The 17,574-nt window shown below is 46.2% G+C and overlaps 1 protein-coding gene across 2 annotated transcripts in view; it reads right to left on the reverse strand.

Moving 5' to 3' along the window:
* The window catches only part of PPM1J (protein phosphatase, Mg2+/Mn2+ dependent 1J), a 38,011-nt gene extending 23,338 nt beyond the window's left edge, over positions 1-14,673 (reverse strand). Inside the window, exons 1-4 of one of the 2 annotated variants that reach the window (XM_066623274.1) lie at positions 14,354-14,673; positions 8,266-8,392; positions 6,929-7,252; positions 3,606-3,718 (exon numbers count right to left, since the gene is read on the reverse strand). In XM_066623274.1, coding sequence (XP_066479371.1) covers positions 3,606-3,718; positions 6,929-7,252; positions 8,266-8,392; positions 14,354-14,673 — 884 coding nt within the window. Of the gene's footprint in view, positions 1-3,605; positions 3,719-6,928; positions 7,253-8,265; positions 8,393-13,347; positions 13,420-14,353 lie in introns of those variants that run through there. The other variant, XM_066623275.1, reaches the window with a different exon arrangement.
* Positions 14,674-17,574: the final 2,901 nt, after the last annotated feature.

Below are 17,574 nucleotides of genomic sequence, written 5' to 3' on the forward strand. Positions count from 1 at the left end.
ACCCCTGCCAACAATGGTAATGGAAGAGCTGGGTGGGTGAAGAGAAGTTGCAGGAGATGGAGAAGGGAAAGAAATGCCTCTCTCTCTCTCTCTTCCATCTCCAGCTGTATAAGAGAAAATGGAAGTCTTGGGGATGCCATGTCTGCGTGTGCCGAGCTTGAGAGAAACTATGCCGAGTCACATACTTTATACCATACAGGGCACGAAACTCATCTATTCTTAGCACAAATTTTGGATCCTCTGACTGCAGAATTTTCATTTTTGTTAAGCACAGATAATAGACCCCTGAGCACAGGAGTCTAGAAAGGACAGAACGGAGAGGTGTTTGGAGAAAGGGTCTTATCCTTGTTTTTGACAGAACCATGAAGAAAATAGCAAGAGAAGATAGAAGAGCATGAGGAACCAAAAACTCAATGGGGATACTTCGGGCCCAATCCTATCCAATTTTCCAGCACCGGTGCAGCCACAATGCAGCCCCAAGGTAAAGGAACAAATGTTCCCATACCTTAAGGAGGCCTCTGTGACTGCTGCTCCACCACAAGATACAGTGCATGGCCCATTGGCACAGATGCACTGACACTGGAAAATTGGATAGGATTGGGCCCTTAACCAACAGTTGTTGACTCCAAAAATGACAATGTCCAGTGTTTCGCTCAATGTACTGAATGCTTCGCTCTACCGCTGCCAAATAAAGGCGAGTGCTGGGGTTCTTCATAGGACAATCAGGTAGACCATGGAATGGTTGGGTCCCCCCACCTAGGGCCCAACTCAGCCAATCTCTGATGCCAGCCCTTGTTCAGAAACCCCTACCCTAATTAGCATAAACATTCCATTTTAATGCATCCATGGACTATGAAAGTTTTATAAATGTTATCAAAAGACGACGAGGCTGAAATATTATGTGCTTTCCTAGGAATAAGCCCCACAAAGGTCAGTAAACATGCATAGGATTGTACTGTTAAAGAGACAGAAATCTTTGTTAGGGACATGATTGACTGACTCAGAAAATAGTGATATTGCACGTTTAGAATGGGGTCATTAAAAACAATGACACCAAGGGCCACACTGCATCAGCTATGGATTTACAGGAGGCATTCTCACAACAAAGAGCAAATATTGATTTAACAACTATTCCCTCTAGAGTTCTACACACTGTATGTTGTTATTTTGTGGGTTTTTTTGGGGGGGGGGGGAAGGAAAACTCAGAACCTCTAACAGAGAATTCTCAGCACTTTCACCAAACTGTATTTCCCAGGATTCTGTGGGGTAAGCTATGGCAATTAAATTGGTATAAAACCAATAAATGTTTGTAGTGTGGCCAGACAACACGTATACCCAGAATCTTCACACTTTGATTTCAATGCAACCTATTCTTGAACCCATCATCAGTGAGGCTCCTTGGATTTGCTCTGTCATCTGATTTCCTACAAGAGCTGAAAACAGAGTTTGTGGCCTGATATCAATTTCTAAAGACATTCCCATAAGGGTGGAATTTGCATAAAAGAGGAGCATTATTGCCCTAAGCTTGTAGTTCAGGGCCAAACAATAAGTTGTATTAAACATGTGCCTGGCCCCGGAATCTTTGGTTTCCTATTGCCTTGAGCACAGTCCCAGTGTGGAACAGGCCTTCTCTCTAATTCCTGCTACTTGGCAATAAAAAAACATGCACACAACAGAATGTGTGGTTTAGCACTCAAGGTCAAACTTGGGAGGAGAATGTAAAAGTAAAGACACAACAGACTTGTAGTGAAGCATGACCAGAAGGAGGCAAATGAGTCGACTTCCTTACGTTCCCCACATTCTCTCTCCTCTTTTAACAAGCTAAAATCAATATCCCTTGATGTATCACAGCATCATAACTCAAAATAAAAGGCAGACATTGTCTGCAAAAATTTCTATGGTCAACTTTTGCTGAAAATTTGAAGTATTCAATACATTTTTTTTACTTTAAGAAAACTATCAGAATTTTCTTTTTTGAATACTTTCATTTCACTTTAACCTTTGCTAAGAGAAGGTGGCTGAAATTTACCTATTTTCAAACCTGGCATTAGTTAGCAGGGCAGCTGAGTTTTCTGATGATCAAGTGTGGATTCACGAAAAAATTATGGATTGTGACATAGTACAGGACCAAGCTGAAGAGGCAGGGTGGCACTCACAGGGTGGCACTCTCTTTTTCCATGCCAAAGATCCAATCTAAAACAGACTGAATGCACTGAAGCAGGATACCTCTCTCCACCCCAAGAGCAGCACAACTAAAAAGTGCTAACAGGAAGAGAAATCACAGTACTCTCCAGCATCCTAAAACAGCTGGAATTAAATGGAAGGAGAAGGAGGCAATTGCCCACTTTATACCCTTCTGGCAGGAAAGTTGTTTATATTGAAATGCCAGCATCACTTTTCTGCCATAAAGGTCATCAAAGTGGTTTGCAACCAATAATTAAACACACAGTTGCATTTAAAATGTACTTATTACATTATCATAAAAATTACATAAGAACATAAGAACAGCTCCACTGGATCAGGCCATAGGCCCATCTAGTCCAGCTTCCTGAATACAAACATTTTATAGTGAAATGGATGGGTGGCCTCTATGGTATAAACGTACTTGGAACTTGCAAGCATGCTTCCTTGGAAGAGTGTCTACGGTAGTATTCAGATTCCACTGATATAGATTTATCTGAATCTGCTGCTTAAAAGTGGCTTGATCATACTAGCTTGGCTGAACAGGCTGCCCAATGTGTTGCTTTGCCCAGCATGGACACCCATGCATGTTCACAACAACTGCAGAGCCATAGAGGGTCAGTGGACCTTGAGCTGTAGTACTCTCTGAAGGCCATGCTTTGTGCACTGTTGAGTGCTACAGGGCACAATCCCAACCCACTTTCCAGCACCTACATAAGGGCAATGCAGCTCTGAGGTAAGGGAATAAACATTCCCTCACTTTGAGGAGGCCTCTGTGAGTGCCATCCAACTGCAGGATGCAGCACAGGCCCCATTGGCACCGCTATTCCAGTGCTGGAATGTTGGTTAGGATTTGGGTCACAGTCATACTTTTCCACAAACCCTTAATATCCTGCTCTCTGGGGTGTGAATGGATGTCACTAGCAACAGAGCCTCTTCGAATCCAGAGAATAACCACACAAGGCCCAGGAAATTAGCTAAAGCCTTTGGATTTTTTTTAATGGAAGAGGGTAGAAAAGTGATAGAAGAGTAAACAATGGTGGATTGCAGCATTTATAGAGTGGACAGAAGAAGGATAAGCATGAGACATTCATGCGGATATGCTGACTAAGTGCACCCAAGACTCTAAAAAGTTCCCATAATGACATTGCCTAAATAACATGTGTTGGGCTGGGCACATCATATATTTATTTAACTATAAATAAATAAATGCCTCAGACTGATGTTCCTCCCAGAAATTTCAGGCTTACACTAGGTTTTCATATGATTGTTGCACTCACAAGGGTCCACTCCACCCACTAGCCAATTGGCAACTATGCTTGGGAAAGACTCTGGTTCATTTCCAGTATGCAGCACAGAAATCCCACCCCAGCTTGGGCTGCCATGACTCAGCAAGCAAAGGGAAGCGGTTTGTCCTCTCCTACCTACTATCACCTGCGTTGGCCACGTAGAACTTTCCCAGGAGGTAAACCACTGCCAGAGCACAGCAGCCGCCTGTTGCAAGCCGAGTCACCCGCTCCTGCTCAATTTGATGGTCCTGAGGAGACAAAAAAGCAAGCTCACAAAGAGAAAGGGGCTCTTTGTCCGATATGCTCAGTAACCAGCCATGCTCTGTGCAGAACTTTGCTTTCCAGCAATCATGAGAACTGCCTCAGGGTCACATTTAAAGTCCAGGGAGCCCCAGTGCGTACCGTTACTTGCAAGATGTTTTACATTCGGGTTCAAGTTACTCACAACAAACAAATGATTGGAAAAGCTGTGTCCAGTGGAAGCAGAGAATGCATTGTTCTCTTTTCTCATCCACTGTTTCATTACCCCACAAGCACGTCCCCCTCTGCCTGAAAGATTTAAATGTGGGGAAATATGCACAAAACATGTCACTTGGGAGTCATATACCCTTATTGCCTCAGTTATGACAGCAGATGTCTGTGGAAATCAAGGGATTCTTTTTTAAAAGTCACACAGGGGAGCCTAATATTCCTCCATTTCCGCTGGTGTGAAATTTTGATGAAGAAAAATCTGGGGCATGGAGGAACATATAAGCACCATTCATCCCTGACATGATCTGCTCATATTCCACAGTTAGGTGTCTGAAATTCAGTACAAAAAAACCCTTCTCATTAGGAGTAGTCTGGACCCACAGGGAAAGGAAAAATGTTATGCAGCAGAAGAACAGAAGGTGACCTCTTCCTCTCCATGATTATTTCATGTTAATTCCCAGGGGAGGTCTTGTTTGGCCTTTGAAGCAAAAAGTCTATATTCGTTTGCAAATCAGACAGCCTTAACTCTCCCAACTGGCTCGTCATCCTAAATCTTGCTCCAACCTTGTAGTCAGCTGCACGAAGAGTAGCACTGGAGGTTGGCCAGGTTGGACACTCACCAAGGACCCAGGGGTTTAACTGGCTGATCCCAATTGGCCGTCTCTCAGTTTCTTCCCTGCATCCATTTGTTCCTGCTGTAGACCAAGGGCAGCAATAGCATTTTCAGACCTATTCTTCATTTTACAAGACCACATGAGAATGGGACATGGGGCGGAGCTTACAACTCAGCAGACAAGCACCAGCGCTGTATGCAGAAATCTAGCATCTACTGGTAGGGAAAGACCCTTGTCAGAAAGCCTGAAGAGTCACTGGCAATCGGTGTGGATGATATCGAGTTGGATGGAGCAATGGCCTGGATCACTCAAAGGCAGCTTCATATTTTATCAACTCACCTGCTTTCAAAGACAAATAATTCAAGTCTATTCCATCTCCCTTCTTGAGGCCTTCAATTCCTCCTTTCCTCCATTTTGCTGGAGAACGTGGCACAACACACTTGCTTTTCAAGTGACAGTGTCTCCTGTGTGAGAGGTGGCACCCCTTATCTAGGGAAGGGAGCATGTATGACTTTTAATAGGCAACATAGACTTGAGAGCAGCCTGTGGTGTTTCCACTGGTGTGTGACCTGTTTATCTGTGGTAGCTTCTGGCCTTATGATGAAACTATCATGGTGGCCAAGTCTCCCTGAGCAAGTTTCTGCCCACACGCCAATCACAGTATGTACTAGGCATTTCTCTGAGGTGGGGCCAGGGAACAAACAAAAAGAGAAGCAATCAGGAAATTGTTTACTTTTCCTTGATTGCTTAGAAAGGACGTGAAATGTAAAAATGCATGAAACGTGACAACAGCAAGGTGGAGAGGAACAAGTGGGACGGAACAAAAATTTTCAGTGTACCTCCAAGGGTCAGGGTTCCAGTCAGCCTAGAAAATTAGCGTTGAACCCAAACCTATACATGTCTACTCAGAAGTCATTCTCATTATAGTCAATGGGTCTTAGGTAAGTGTGGACAGGATTGCAGCCTTTGTAGTGCTGTTTGGTATTATGTGTGTACATGCATGGGTGTGGGGATGGAGCTGAATTCTCTTGCTCTCTGTGAAGCACCAGAGGGTTATGTTTGGGGATGTTCCTGAACCTGAGAACTTTGTTGATATAGTGCAGGTGCTGAATGTTGAGAGTGGAATCTTTTTTTCCACTTTTTCCCTCTTGAAACATGCTGGCATAGTATATGGTAGGAAGGGTTTTTTTTTTTCTTCATAATATGATACATATCCCCTAGTCCTAATCCCCAATGCCCAGGTTATAATTATTATGAGCTATTAGGGCAGTGGTTCCCAAATAGTGAGCCCTGGCTCCCTAGAGAGCCAGGGGAGCCATGGAATCCTTGCAAAAAACCTGCTGCCCTATACAATGTATAGGGTAGTAGCTTAATGGGGAGCCATGGCCAATGGCCCAGTAAGTCAAGGTTGCCACCGGTCGAAAAAGTTTGAGAACCACTGTACTAGGGGTTTAAGATGGCCAGTTCCCTCCCTTTCCTCCGTTCCATGTTCCAGTTTTTTTTTTTTTAGTGGAATCTCAAATTGAATTCTCAGGACCCTCACTAAGCTATTGTTTCAAGGTTTTGGGAGGGGAGGGTGAATAGGGAAGCCACAACTTTTAAAATAGTATAAAATGAATAGATGTTGGTAGTGTATGTTTTCGGTACACCTCATTCCCTAAACAACACCAGAGAGAGGGGCCATGAGCCACACAGGGAAGAGCTGCAAAGGAGAAGCCAGGCTCTTCAGCTACAGCTAGGTAAGCAAATACCCCATCAGACCAAAATAGCAAGGGTTGTCATATCAGCATCTTGGCTGCAAAAGGAAGTGAATGCCTATGAGGAACAGTCTGGCAGGATTAGAACAAATCCCTGATCCCAGAACGCACTTATGCTGTGTCGATCAATGTAGAAGTTGTGCGAGCCATTAAAAACACATTTTTAATTATCTACTTGGATTTCTTTTATATTAATAATCATACATTTCAATTCTGTGAGATTGATTGGGCCCAGTGTGAAAAACTCGGAGAAGCAACCTGGAGAGCTTTTTGGTCATGCCACATTTTTAGATCCACTTTATGGACATGTCATGTTGAGATCCACTTCGCTCAAGTTTTGGACTCACGGTTCAAGTGCAAAAAGTGCTGCCCTAAACTGGAACAGCATGTATATGAAGCTTTCTGGGAAGTATGACAGATCCAAGATCTACCCCTGCTTCCTAGGTATGCCATTAGTGGTGCTTTGGCTACAATGGGGCAAACCAAGACTTGCAGTGCTTGCTGCTTAAATTGCTCCCTAAGTAACTGCTCAGAGCCAGGACACTGATTCCATCTCATACGACACTGGGTCAGCCCTCCTTCTCCAGCAGTTCCCATTTTCCCCTGGCTCACTCACCATCAGCTTGAATGCATTCTCAATGGCTCCCACCACCAAACTCTCATGGGAAACGGCCTTTTCCATATGGAAGCGTGGCAAGGCGCTGTTGGGAACCTCCACGTCTTCTTCTGCGAGTGGGACCTTATTGGGTTCTGCTGAAACTGTCCTGGAGCCTTCCTTCAGGCAGATTGGAGGAGGGGAGGGGTCTTGTAAAATGTCGACTAAGTCCCGGAGCTGGTCACGGATATGGAAGTGAAGCAGCTTGGATGCCATGATTGCCGCTCCGCTTCCAGCATGTCCATCAAACAAGCCCCAGTAGTAAAAGTACAGGGCTTTGCTGCACTGCAGGGAGAGAGAGAAAAAAAAATCAGGTAAAAAAACTATCCTGAAGAGATGTCAAAAGCAACATCTTTGGGTGAAAAGGTGAAGGGGACATGCAAGCTTAACAGCTCAAGGTGGAAATGGAGCTTCCTTCAAGTCAGGGATGAAATTAAGTCATCCTGTACACATGTGGGTTCACAGCACAGTCCCTTCCTGGGTTCTCAAACTACTTCCCTATAGTTGGAGGATAAGAGGGAAGGAAGGGCTTAAAAATGCACATACAGATGTAAAAAAGAGGATAGGTGTAGGAGGCAGAAGACTGAAATGAGTACATAGAAGATTCATTCTGTGTTCACTTCCATGTGGTTTAGTGGCAGCAGCAATGACAATAACTACTACAAGGAGGAGGGGGAATGTAAGGAGAAGGGTAGTAGAAGACAGATCCTGGATAATCAGGGAAAGAGTTCATTTATTTGATTTTCTCTATAAACTGCTTTGTGAACATTTTTTGTTGAAAAGCAGTATGTAAATGTTAATAAATTATAATAACAGTCAACACTAAAGTCCCTGTAAATAGGTTATTCTGTACTTGATTATGTATATATCAAAATTTTGGGTCAAGTAACCAAGAAAAAAAGAACACCTGGTACAAATTGCAGAGGTGTTCTGGAGCCCTATATAAGTTCTGAAAATTAAGCCAGTTTGCTAGATTGGGTAATTTTCATTTGGTTCAGCTGATCAAGTGGCAGGGTAAGGAAACTATCTTCTCCCTGACCAATGGAAACCCTGTTCAGAAACCACTCTGGCTTCTATCAGACAGTGCCCACATATATTCCAAGACTTTAGACCTGTCTTGCCACTCGTTGAGGCCATATGAAGAAAATAATATCTGGTGTGAACTATCCTAATCAATAGTGGCTAGGGACCAGAGTGACTCTACCCACAAATACAGCATAGAAACAAAACTACGTATAGATGTAGGAGTGAAAGTGAACTTTGGGAAGAAGCTAAGCTCCAGTTATTACACTGCTCACCTCTTCTGTGTCTCCAGAACTTTCCTTAGGGACTGGGTTACTCCTTTGATGGCATCGTCTTTCCACAAACAAGGCTTCACAGCAAGCTTGATCTTCATTGTGCTGGCTCTTGCCAGCATTTATCACCCTAGGCAGGAAAGAGAGATGCAGACAAGCACAGAATGCAGTTAGGAGACTGGGCTGAATTTTATTATTTATTTTTTCAGATTTTTATACTGCCTTTTCTACAATTAACTCAGGGTGGTTCACAACCCTCACAACCCCTCACAACAACCCTATGAGGTAGGTTCGACTGAGAGACAGTGACTGGTCCAAGGTCATCCAGGAAGTGTCATGACTGAGTAGGGATTTGAACCCAGAACTTCCAGGTCGAAGTCCAACACCACAGCTACTACACCATCCTGGCTCTCCGTCCTGAGTGCCTCCGCTCTTGCACAAGGTACAACCAAGACTACAAAATTTCTCCTCTCAAAGACTACAACTTTTCCCCTCTCAAAAATTAAAGGCTACTTCAAAGTGACTTTGTGGTCCAGAGGTAGCCCAACATATGTTGATATGTCAAAATCTGTTGCCTGCTTAGCCCTACCTAAGAACTTTGTCATGGTGGTTGGCGTGCGTGCTCACCCTACTATTATGTAGCTCATGGGAAGCTGAGCCTCTCCTCAAACCAGTTTCAGCTCTCAAAAGACTATCAAAAGAACTCCTGAGCAAGGAATACCACACTGCCTTCTCTGTTCCTCAGAGAAAACCATTTGCTCAAGCCTTTGGGAGGCAGCTTTCTTTCTTCTCTGTGGAACATTAAAGGCTCTTTCCATACCTGGCTAGCAACAGCCAACATCTTGTTAGTTCTTTCCTATTTGTATGCACAAAAAGAAGGCACAACAGATTATCAGTTACAACATTTAATTTTATGAGAGGAAGTTATGGAAATGCAAAACAGGAAGTGTTCCTGGGGCAATTCTGTCTGTAGAGCAAAAATGGTTTGATGGGGAGGAGGGGCAGTTAGAACTGAGCTCAAGGGAGTTTTTAAACTACTTCCTCTGAGATCTGCTTTCCCAGAGCTGAGGCCAGGAAAACGCTTCACGTGCCTCTGAAGAAACAACATATTTTTGAAAGCATAAAGGAACACGGAGCATGCAATACGCGATGCAGCTAGAGCAGCGACAAGGCACTAAGTTTGCAGGGAGCCTCACTGCAAAGGCCTCCACCTGGATTGGCTTTGAGGGGAGGGGGGCAACTTGCATGCTGCAACAAGGCTCCCTGCAAAACTTAGTGCTTTGTACCCTCTAGCTACACCACTGATGTGAAGTGCCATCTTTGCAAAATACAAAAACCCAGTTCTACACAGACAGCCAGGAACCAAGATACACATTCTTTTATATTATGGTTTTTTTTTTACATTTATAGCTCATCAAATGTGTTTAAGACCACATCTCCATTCCTGGTGCTACTCTGAAGAAAAAAAAAAAAACAGCAGGAGTCACAACACAGCTGGTACCTCCAAAACAAAACTGATGGGGAGACCTGATTCCAGTGGCAGTTCCCTGTTTTCTGGAACAGGCAACTCCTCTTTTACATCCATGGGACTGGCTGCCAGCCTATTTCCAAGCTTTAATTAAGATCGTATTGAAAACTCTTAAGTGGCTTATGACCAGGATACCATCTCCAACTGTGTGATCTTATCTGGCCACTCCAGTCATTGGGAGAAGTTCTCTTGCATAACTCACTTCCATCAGAAGTGTTCCAATTCCATCCAGGAACACATGAAAAAGATTCCTCAATAGTGGCACCACTTTTTGGAACTTCCTGCTTAGGGAGATCCATATTACCAGTGCTGGTACTTGAATGCTGGAGGCTCTGCGAGAAAGCCTGCACTGGGCTCCCCAAGGTAGCCCCTTGCCTACCACCTGAAGTTGCAATAGGCACTATATTGCTACAAGTGTCAAGGTCTCAGGGGGTGACCTGGCCAGGTGGACCCTCTGATAGACTCTAAGATAGTGCTTGACCTGGCCAACTTCTGAGACCATCACAGCAGATAATCCCCTTTCTGGTGGTATTTTTCCATCCACTGAAAATGCTATCAATTAAGTAAGCTTTTTGCTTGTCTGCTGGCTAACCTGTGTTGGCTCTCCTCTTTTCATAACTCTTTGCTTCTTGTTGTAATTTTATCTGCTGATTACTTACATACAGCTGCTATAACAAGATGCCAGGAGTATTACCACTTCCGTGTCCAGAGTTAAAACAGGAAGAGCCTGATCCTACAGTTAAGTCCAGATGGTGTCTACAAAATTATAAATATGTACCTAGAATGAAAATCTACTTGCAAGTGGATTTCAATTTTACCTCCTAGTTATGCATGCTTAGAAAAGCAGCCTGAGGCTGGGATCCCAGGCACACTGACATGGAAATAAGGCTCCTTGAAATAACAGCAGCATGTATTTTCAAGGAAATATTCAGATGACTGGGCTGCGTGGACATGATCTACAACCTTGAGAGCAACCCAAGTGATTGTAATGGGACTTTTTCAGAAAAAAGTGGATTGCAGCCTAAGATTGGAATTAAGACAAAGAGCAAGGTGTCCCTGCCCTTCAATAAAAGTTGCAACAGAAGAGAAAAATAGATCAGCAAGACTACCTTTCCCTGCCGAGGTGAGTATATTTAGAACATACATCATTCTCTCAGGGCTGAGCCCTAGTAACCTTCATACAACAGAGAAGCACTTCCCTGCCAGACAAAGGCATTCTAAGGTCAGGTGACAGCAGAAGGGAGTCATAAGACCACCTAAAGAAAAGTGGAACATGCAACATACTGAAAACTGAAACTGTAATTCTGGGCTGTTGCTGAATAGTGGAAAAAGAGGAAAAGCTGGGTCTTATTCTATTTCACTGTTTTGCAATATGAAACTGGATTGTGGAGGAGCAAAATAGATCCTTTAAGGTCCAACAAAAACAAACATTACCACCTTTCTCTGGCAAGACTCCACTGCCTACAAACTACAGGGCAGTTTCCCAATAACTTTCCTCTATGCCTGGAAAAGCTTCACCTGCTGAACTTCTACCCATCAGCCTGCTGTGGACAAAACAAGGAGCCTCCCCAAACAAAACATGGTGATCCAAGTCAGAACAAAATTTACAAATTCACCCAGCCACACAAAAGACACAAAACAGCCTTTCGAACAACAGGGTATTTTTGTTTTCCTTTCTTTAAAAAGTAGTTGACTATTTTTATAGCTTCTGGATGTTGTCCAAAAGGTGTATTTGAATGAGATTTTCAGCTTCTCAACTGCAGTGTCGAGAAAGTGATTTTGAGAGAGTTGAGGAAATCTAATTGGGGTATTTCAAAGTCATTCTCATTTGAATGAGGTTGTGATCCTGTCCACACTCATCTGGGAGTAAGCTCCATTGACCATAATGGGACTTACATCTGAGTGGACATGCACTGTAGACATGCATATAGGTTTGGGTTCTGAGACCTATACATAGGTCACCACAGCATCAATGAAACACAAGGAATGAATTTTAAGTAATGTGAGCAACAGAAATGCCTCTTTAAGAATATCATATCCTCCCTATTGAACGGGCAATCACCATGCCAAGTTAGCATAGTTTCATCCTGCAAAGACAGGAAGGGCAGGAATTAACACATCATAGGAACGAATTTTTTCCATTGCTCCAATTCTTGTTTGCACCTGTCAACCTGGGAATGAAAAGTACACCTATTCTGCAAAGGAATGCTATTTTGAGGTTTTATATGAGTACTGTCAAAAGCGTCATACTTTGAACTAACGTGTCAACACCAAAAGCCATTGGCGTTTATAAGGGTATGAGACTGTTTTCATAACCTTACAGTAAGGTCCTTATCAAAGGTAATAGCTCAGTTGATCTCAACCATGCCCACACTGCCCCCAAGTACTAAAACAAGCACACACCAAGTCTCCTTTAGGGTGAGACCAAAAGAAAGAATCCAACTTGTAATGCTTGCTTTTGTCATTTGCCTAGGCCAGTGGTTCCCAAACTATGAGCCTTGGCTCCCTGGGGAGCCACAGAAAGCAGCCAGGGAAGCCATGGAATCCTCACAAAAACCCCATCATGCTACACAATGTCTAGGATTGAAGCCCTAACAGGGAGCTATGGCCAACGGCCCAGTAAGTCAAGGAAGCCACCAGTTGAACAAGTTTGGGAATCACTGGCCCAGGCAGAGAATAAAGGCCCACAACATACAGTACTTGGAAGGGAAAATATGGGAATGGCTTTCTGTAAAAGGAAAAGAAGGGTTATGCTTTCCTTTACCCAGACCCAGGAACATACAGGAGCTGTCTGCTTGAATTGACAGACAAAAGTACACAGTGGGTGGGGGAATCAAGTTCCATTAAGTATTACTGCAAATACCCAAATGTTTTGTGAAAACATTCCACTTCAAGGATATTTTTTAAAAAAATTCCAAATCAGTTGGTTTCATTTGGCGGGGTCTCTTGCAGACTCTGAAGAACCAGCCCTGCAATGTTGTTCCTAGACCTGCCTCCTTGCTTCACTGAAGGTGATGAAGAATGACTTAGGTATTCCTTACAACCAAACACCCAAAGCCTGCCATCCATGTTCACTCTTGAGGGAATAAACTCCATTAAGTGGCATAGCCAGAGGGGGTGCAAAGCACTAATTTCTTGAGGCGCCTGAATGCACCATGCCAGTGTGCAATCGCTCCCACCCCCCAGAATGGCTCCAAAGAGGAGGGGGAGGGACCGCTGGCAGGGTGCATTCAGGTACTTTGAAAACTTAGTGCTTTGCACCCCCTCTAGCTATGCCACTGATCCCACTGCACAGGGTGGGGTCCCTTCAGAGTCAATGAGATCAGGTTGGGCTTAGCCAAAGAACGGTCTCAATAAATCTGTTTCAGCAGCAAATCCACTGCTCTACCCCCTTCCTTGGCTACTTTTCAGAGCTAGTTCAAGCTCCACAACCAACTAGCTCTGCCTTATTGAAAGCCTTCATAGAACTGCATCTCCAGTCAGCTCAGTAGGAGAGAAGAAGGATCTCTGGAAGCCACCTGTCCTTCTCCACATCACGGTGCAGCCTCAACACTCACCTGCCTGCCCAGCGGCGGCAGGGAGACCCACCACAGGGTGATCGCCAACGTAGGGAGCAATGAGCCTCTGTCCATCCAGGGGTAGGATTCAAACGTCTCATATGACACGCTGTACCGAAAGCCCAAGCTACATATGCCCAACCCCTCCCGACCCCTCTTCCAGTCCTATTTAAAGGGAGATGAGGTTAAGTATGCTTCCCTCGTAAGGTGGTGCTGGATCCGCCCAAAAGTTGGTCTCCTCCTTCTTCCTATCCCCTAGGAGGCCCACAAGTAGTGCACGATGGCAGGAGCCCACCCTCGAAGCTTCTCCCTTCTCTCTCCCCCCCCCCAACATACTGCCCCTGAATCTGGAGGCTCTGAATCTGGAGCCCCCTGAATGCTAGTACGGCTAAAGAGCCCAATCCTATGCATGTCTACTCAGAATTGTCCCATTATAGTCAATGGGACTTACTCCCAGGTAAGTGGGAATACAATTGCAGCCTCAGAGCCCAATTCTATGCATGTCCACTCAGAAGCAAGTCCCATTGTAGTCAATGGGGTAAGTGTGCATAGAATTGTCGCCTCAAAGCCCAAGCCTATGCGGGTTTTCTCAGAAGTAAATCCCATTGTAGTCAATGGGGCTTGCTCCCAGGTCAGTGTGGCTAGAATTGCAGCCTCAGAGCCCAGTCCTATGCATGTCTACTCAGAAGTAAGTCCCGTTATAGTCAATGGGGCTTACTCCCAGGAAAGTGGGGACAGAATTGCAACCAAACCCCAGGCTCTCCCTTTGCTGTGAAAGTCTCTTCCTCCGACCCTGGGGAGGCTCCAGTGATTCGCTGGGTCCACGTGACGCTGGCAATGCACTCTGCACATGCTCAGAGGCTCTTCTGACCAGATCGCATCTCCCAGGTCCAAGAGGGGATGGAGGCAGCGCTCCAACAGCGGCTCGCTCCAAACGCCTCCCCCAAAGCTGGCCCCCACCCCCAGCATCCCCCGAGGGGTCTCTCCCGCCCGCCCGCCCGCCTACTCGGCGTAGCCGGTGCTCCAGGGCAGGCGCCGGCGGCTCTCGCGGGGACTCTGGACCGCCCTGCCCGTGTGGTCGTCGGCCAGCTGGAGCTCCTCCGGGGTGAGCTGCAGGAAAGCCGGTCTGGAGAAGCTGCTTCTTCTGGGCGGCTCCCGAGAGGAGCTCATGCTGGAGCCGGGCCCCGGGGGAGCGGGCGGTGCTGCTGGCGGCGGCGGTGCCGGCGGAGGGGCGGCGGCGCCGGCGGGCGGCGGGCTGGAGGGGCTCCCCCCGCTGCCCAGGCCCCCCACCAGCTGCGCCATCGCCGAGCGCACCCTGCCCAACATGCTGCAGCCGCCACCGGGCGCAGCGGGCTCCGTGCGCCCAGAGGCAGGCAGGCAGGCGCGCTCTGGGCTCCGCTCCCCGCCTCCGTCTCCTCCTCCTCCGGGCTGCGGCTCCGCCGCGTCAGGGAATCTCCGGGCGAGCGCTCCCTCCGCCTGCCCCGCCCGGAGAGAGCCTCGGCGCGCCACAGCCTCCCCCAGGCCCCTCTTCTCCCCCCCTCCATCTGCTGGCCTGCGAGCCTCTCGGGCACCCCACAGAACCGAAGAGCTGGTAGGGACCCGCAAGATCATCCAGTCTGACCCCTTGCCAATGCAGGCTACCTGCACCTACAGCACCCAGCCTCTGCGTAAAGACCTCCAGCCATGGAGAGTCTGCCACCTGTCGAGTTAAACCAGGGGTGGGCAAACCCCTGCCCTGGGGGCCATTTGCAGCCCTCGGGGACCCCAGTCCAGCCCACAGGGAGCCCCTAGCCTCTGGCCCATTGGAGACTGTTGGAGCCCGTGCTGGCTGGGTCACTTGATGTAAGCTGCAGGCCAAGTTAGAGCAAGACCTTTACAGTCTTCATGTGTTTTTTGCTTTTCCCTGGGCATTATTTTAACCCCCCCCCCCCATTGCCTCTGAACAACTTATAACTCCATGTTTTTCTGACTTGGTCTGTATGTTTTCACTTTGCAAGAGGAGTGTGGAAAGCAGTTCAGAGTTCTCCTGTGGTTCTACATGCCTGTGTTATAGTTCTCGTGTATATTATAAATAAGCTCAGTGAAATTCATTCATTCATGTAAGTTCCATCTCTAATGCATTCTTTTATGTAAATTTATTCAAATTTGAAATGTAAATTAATTCATTTTTCCCCCCAGCCCCTGACACAGTGTCAGAGAGATGATGTGGCCCTCCTGCCAAAATGTTTGCCCACCCCTGAGTTAGGCTGTTCCACTGCCTGCATTGTTTGTCTTGTCAGAAAGTTCTCTCCAATGTTTAATGAGAGTCTCCCTTGGTGTCATTTAAACCCACTTGTCCTGGTTCTCCCCTCTGGACAATGGTGTTGGTTCGACCTGGAATGCTGCCCCCTGTCTGCTGCTGCCACCTCTGCACTACCAAAAATGCACCTTACTGTACTGCTTGCTTGCAGTGGAGGTATGGGACTTCTGGGATTATTTAAATGGACTTCTACAGGTGTAGGAGCTCCTTCCCTCTGTGAATAAAACCAGAAACTTCCATGTTTGGAGAAAGTGTGCAAAGAGGACATGAAGGAGGGAATGTCCTTAGTGGGTTGGAGGTGGTGGCAATGATGGCAGATTTGGGGTGAAGGGCACCCAACACCTACCATCCTCTCGCCTCCCTGCAGCTGCTGCGGATGCACCCCACCTCATGGATGGGCTTCTCTTGCGCCCCCCCAACCCAGAACAAACCTACTGCATCCTTCCCTTGACATAGTTCAGTCTCTTGCCACCATTGCCTGTGAGAGCCACTTGACACCTTCAAGACGAACAAATCTGTTGTGGCAGAAGCTTTGGTGGACATTTCCACCATCAGACCTTACAGAAGACTCTCTTTGGAAGTGGAAAACCCCTGTGTGCTTTGGAGGCCAACCAGTTCCCCTGGTGGTTCTCCAGCTCTTGGCTGCTTTCAAGGCCTATATTCATCCTAAGCCCCTTACTTTCCCAGAGCTTTCATTGTATTGTCAGGACCATCCAATGCCCTCTGACTCCCTTTTGCTCCAAAGGGATAAATAAGCCCTTTTTTCTTTTCTGTGGAATGTCACCTCCCTGGTGCTGTCTTCTTGCCTCTGAAAGCAGCATCTCCAAGCCAGGTGTGATCCCTATAATCCTACTGAGCAATATTGCTCTGATTCTTTAAAAGGTTCCAGCATGCTGTAATTTCTCTCTGTTCTGTCCCCAATCACATTTGAAAGAGGGGAGCACGTTCCCTTTTTACTGGTAAGATCTGGTGTGATGTGGATGGAATATTGAACGTGGACTGAAGAGATGTGGGTTCACATTCCTGCTTAGCTCTGAAGATCATTACTTCATCCTTCAGCCTCCTTTCATGACTGTTCCAGGATGTAATATATACTAGCCATTCTTCCCAGGGTTGTTATGATGATACAATGGGATAATTCCTGAACTCTGTTGAACAAGGGTGGATGCAACATAAGCATTTGTCTCAGTGAGAACAGGAGTGAAAGGACATCTCTAGTACATGTAGGCATTTCTCTGAGGGTAAGGTAGCAAGACAGGATTCCAAAGGAGATCAAGGCATGCCTACTGCTGTTTGGAAACTGAAGACGCAGAAACTGAAGGTGATAACTCAGATCGAAGTCAGCTTGCTCCTAGAAGCAATCTCTGCAATTCAAGTTTGAATGTCTAGAAGGGTGCCATATCTCTTGCACTGGTGTCAGACAGCAGTAGGTGGGATCTCACGGTTCTGCGCTCTGCAAGGGAGGGAGGCGGGGAAGACCCGTCCATCACACCCACCTTTCTTATTGTTCTGAGGAAATGCTATGCTCCTGTTATTGAATGTAAAAGGCATGGAAAAATAGGTCTGCTTGGCTGTAACCTGGAACAATAGCTCAGGAGGTTCACCTTCTCCATTCAATTCAGTGAAACTCTCCAGGGTGACAGGAATCCTTCTGTAAAGGCCATTGTTCATTATTCTACTTTTTGCTAGGAGATACTACATTTCCTAGGACAAGAAGAATATCAGCCTGCACTTTCCTATGCAAATGGTGCTCCAATTTCCATTCATTTGGCTAGATCTGCTGCCACACGATAGTCTGGTGTGATCGTTTACTCAAACCAGCACACAAAGGGTTTATCTGGCTGCCTCCTTGACAATGCAGGCAGAGGAGGTGACCCCTTTGCTTCCCACAAGCCACTGTTGTGATCCTTCAGCATTTTGTGGTACTT

Source organism: Tiliqua scincoides, chromosome 4, assembly GCF_035046505.1.
Source record: "Tiliqua scincoides isolate rTilSci1 chromosome 4, rTilSci1.hap2, whole genome shotgun sequence".
Taxonomy (NCBI): Eukaryota; Metazoa; Chordata; class Lepidosauria; order Squamata; family Scincidae; genus Tiliqua; species Tiliqua scincoides.